Source organism: Protobothrops mucrosquamatus, unplaced genomic scaffold (genome assembly GCF_001527695.2).
Source record: "Protobothrops mucrosquamatus isolate PMUCROS unplaced genomic scaffold, P.Mucros_1.0 scaffold3410, whole genome shotgun sequence".
NCBI lineage: Eukaryota > Metazoa > Chordata > Lepidosauria > Squamata > Viperidae > Protobothrops > Protobothrops mucrosquamatus.
The window spans coordinates 58626-62629 of NW_015389391.1; the positions used below are offsets into that span (position 1 = coordinate 58626).

The following is a 4004-nucleotide window of genomic DNA, read 5'->3' on the forward strand; positions in this document are numbered from 1 at the left end:
TTCTGTTGTCAGTTTATTTGTTCGGATATTTTTTAGTACTTTTGGAGGGTTTTCATTACCACCCTTCCTTGGAGGCTTAAATGTTGAAAGAAAAGTTCCCATTGAACAAATGGCAGACAGGACAGCCTGTCCAATGATCAAATAACACTCCACTTTTCCTGTCTTCTCTTCACCATCACAAGCTGTATTTTCCCGAGGTTCTCCTGGATCAGATCTACTTTTATGGACCAAGAACTTCCATTAAATTAGGGATAGGTAACTGACCGTCACTGACACAAATGAGTCTGTCCAGAGCCCTGTCTGTGGCCCCTAGGCTGCAGCTGAACTTTCAGGCATCTTGTTTGGGGGAGGAATGGTATGCTTGGGGATTATGGGGGGAGAATGGGAGGGGTCTGCAGGCATGTGTCTTAGGCCTTGCAATAATCCTCATTATTGTCTTAGGCACTGCAGTAATCCTCATCACTTTCCAGAAATAAATCACAGCAAAGAAAAACTTTCTAATCATTTCATGCTTGATGCTACAAGTTTAAAGTTCCAGCCATCCAGAGTGTGGATGATTTAGACAGCTCTTTCCCTACAGTTGGAGCGTACGACTAAGTCAAAGGTTTCTCTAGAAATATGGATTACAGTGAAAAACATTAAAGCAAGGGGGTCTCCAAACTTGGCGACTTTAAGACTTGTGGACTTCAACTCCCAGAATTCCCCAGCACTCCCAGAATCCCCAGCCAACGATTGTATACCAATCTATAATCAACCTCTCCTATTTTCAGCCATTTCAATGAGAATTTCATTCAAAGCCCCCATTTTCTCTGATGTGGACAACTAATCATTTCCTATTCGGTGCTATTATTGTTACTTTAAGTGTTTACATTTTACAAACCACGTAAACCGTGATTGAAATTAAGGTAGCCTACTAGTGTAATTAAATAAATAACAATGAACATACTGTTTTAAGCAGAGTGCTATGTGTCCAGAGAACTTGATGAACTTAGAGATGCATAGTCCTCATTTAGCAACATCAATTGGCAACTCAGTTATTAAGTGAAACATCATGATTTTACAATTTTACTTCAGCTTTCCTTTGCTTTACAGACTTATAATGGTCATAAATGGGAGCACTAGTCACAAAGTTACATTTTCATCAGTATCATAACTGCGAACGGTCACTAAAAATGTTCTCCCTCCCATATATTCTTCTCCTCCTCCCCATCTTTAGTTATAACTTGTATTTTATTGTAATTTTAATGTGATTTTATTTGTTTGTTTATAAAAATTATTAGCTACACATTTTACTACAAGACAACACTGAATGGCTCTTTTATTCATATATTTATGGTTTCATTTTCATGCTGTAAGCTGTCCAGAGTTGCCTTGTGGTGAGATGGGGAAAGAAAGAAAGAAAGAAAGAAAGGAGGGAGGGAGGGAGGGAGGAAGGAAGGAAGGAAAGAAAGAGGGAGGAGAGAGAGAGAGAGAGAGAGAGAGAGAGAGAGAGAGAGAGAGAGAGAGAGAGAAAGAAAGAAAGAAAGAAAGAAAGAAAGAAAGAAAGAAAGAAAGAAAGAAAGAAAGAAAGAAAGAAAGAAAGACATGAGTCACTGAACAAGGATTACCTGCAATGCCAAATCAATATTTAACTGGCACCCAGCAGCCACCTGGTTTGGCCTACGCAATCCTCTTTCTTTACATTTCTTACGGCATAACATACCCCAGGGCACTCTGCTTCAAATATCTGGGTGATTTCAGCACTGTGCTTTATTAAACAGATGCCGCTCTCATGTCTCCTCGCTAGTTCCCCTTCTTAAATTTCCAACCAAACCATCCATTTAAATGTTACTGAAAAGATGAAGCAGATGTGGTTCTAATAACCAAACTGTCAATCATTTAAAATGACTCTCCATAGAGTTCTAGGCATACCTTTTTTTTTTTTTTTTAAAGCCTTCATTAGCATTCTGTAGGGAGAGACATGGTGCTCTCAAGCCCAATGATTTGAATGTACATTAAGCTGGCCTCCTCTCCCACTCCGGAATAATTACCGGTTTCTGCACCGAGCACCAGGAATAGTGTTTGCTTTTCAGCTGGCTATCCAAATACGGCAAGCACAATGAACCACTTCTTCTGTCAATTCAAATGAGCAACTTACCTACTCCGGTCGCTTTCAAGGTGCTGTCTTCCTCCAAAATGAGTCTGTCGTCATCCTCTAAACTCACAACAAGTTCATTGGTCTAGAAATGTGGGGAAAGGAAGGGTGGAATGAGAGAGTCGACATCGTCCAACATCAAGAAAAAAATAAGAACTATCTAGAAGGAAAGAAAGGAAACCAGGCCGCCAAAGAAAACCATCAAAGCTGGACACCATCAAAGCTGACACCAACCAGAGTAGAAAAACTCAAAGACGCAGTGCAAAATCGGAAGATGTGGAGAGACCCGGCCCATAAAATCACCAAGAGTCGCACACGACTGAATGGGCAACATCATCATCATCATCAGAGGGAAGTAAGGAAGCAAGGATAAAAACGTACCTTAGAGCCATGTGCTTGATGTATAATCTTCATTGTGTCTGAAAGAGATAATTTACTTTGAGACAGATTTGACCTTAAACGCTCATGGACACTTCCCAGATTTTGTGCATGCTTCCTTTGCTCTGCAGTAGTATTACCTTTATTCATTGAACTAGAATTAGGCACATGTCACAGTTTGAAATACAAAACCACTTCCTCCCGAAGTGATACTACTTGGGATAAATTTAGACCCGTAAAACAAGAAAGAAATCTCAATGAATCAATGGACCCCAAGTAAACATACAGAAGAAGATTGCAGCCAGTTATTTATTTCATTATAATTAGTTTGAACACCGGCTTTAGTACTGATTTCAAAGATTTTTAGGTTTAAATTATAAAATTATAAGCTGCTTACATTTGTCTTTTTCACTGAAGCAGCATAAAAGCACTATAAACGAATTAAATTAATCCAATCAGTATAAATGCATCCTGGCATAGGTTTTAACAATTAATTTGTTGCCAGCCTTAAAAATGTTATTAACTGCAACCTCTCTCTTAAAATGTTCTTAGATTATATACATCAAGAACTTATACCTGGCTCAGTTGTGGTCATAAGGACTAGCCGTGCCAGGCTTCAGATAAAAATCAAAACCGATACTTTTTTCGAGCTAACAGCTTTTACCATATTTATCTTCGGGCAATAAGCAAATGTTTCATAAGCAAACTTCTGTTTCTCTGACCTTGCTTTCTACCCCAGTCCCCGTTCTGCTCCCCAACTATTCAGAGTAGATCTAACAGGAGAAGAAATACATTCCCTTGACATCAGCCCAGTGGTGGGATTCAAATATGTGAACAACCGGTTCTCTGTGTGGATGCCGCTTCCGGAAGTCCATTCTGGGCCTGTGCAACAAAAAATTAGCTACCGGTTCTGCAGAATCCCACCACTGCATGAGCCCATTTGGGGAGTCCTTAACTCAGCATTACTTTCTGTTACCTTTGAAAATGCAAGATAGGTTCAATGTTTGCAAAAGAGGAAAGTACACACCATTTTCACAACAAAGAAAAGGCTAATCAAATCCTTGAGGGCTTTCCTCTGGCTTCCATCCCTTCTGCATCATTTTAAAATAAAATTATTCAGTGGAATGAGAAAACAACAGGACTGAATTATATCAACTATATTAATCAATATCTTGTGATTTCAAGTCATTATGAGATTGTGGTAGAAACTAGCATCTATTAAAAGACCACTTTGATTTTTTTTAACACTAATACGCAATCTATTCATTTAATAAAAACAAATTGAGAAATAATAACAAATTAAAACAAATAAAGAGATCATTCAACTTGAAACATACTAATTCCTATTCAAACTTTATTCTCTGTACTATGCAAGGGCTTTACTATAGAACTCTGCCATCTACTGTCTCTTAATCTCAATAGGCTGGTTATACAATATTGTTAATTCTTATTATTTTTGACAAAACAAATTCTAAGTCAGTTTAGTATATAT

The 4004-nt window shown here is 38.2% G+C and overlaps 1 protein-coding gene across 1 annotated transcript in view; it reads right to left on the reverse strand.

Moving 5' to 3' along the window:
- Window positions 1-2553, reverse strand: part of CUNH2orf76 (chromosome unknown C2orf76 homolog) — a gene marked incomplete at its 5' end in the record, with an annotated part of 7709 nt that extends 5156 nt beyond the window's left edge. The window contains 2 exon segments of the mRNA XM_015826965.2: window positions 2138-2219; window positions 2516-2553. Of these exon segments, the coding sequence (XP_015682451.2) occupies window positions 2138-2219; window positions 2516-2553 (120 nt within the window).
- Window positions 2554-4004: the final 1451 nt, after the last annotated feature.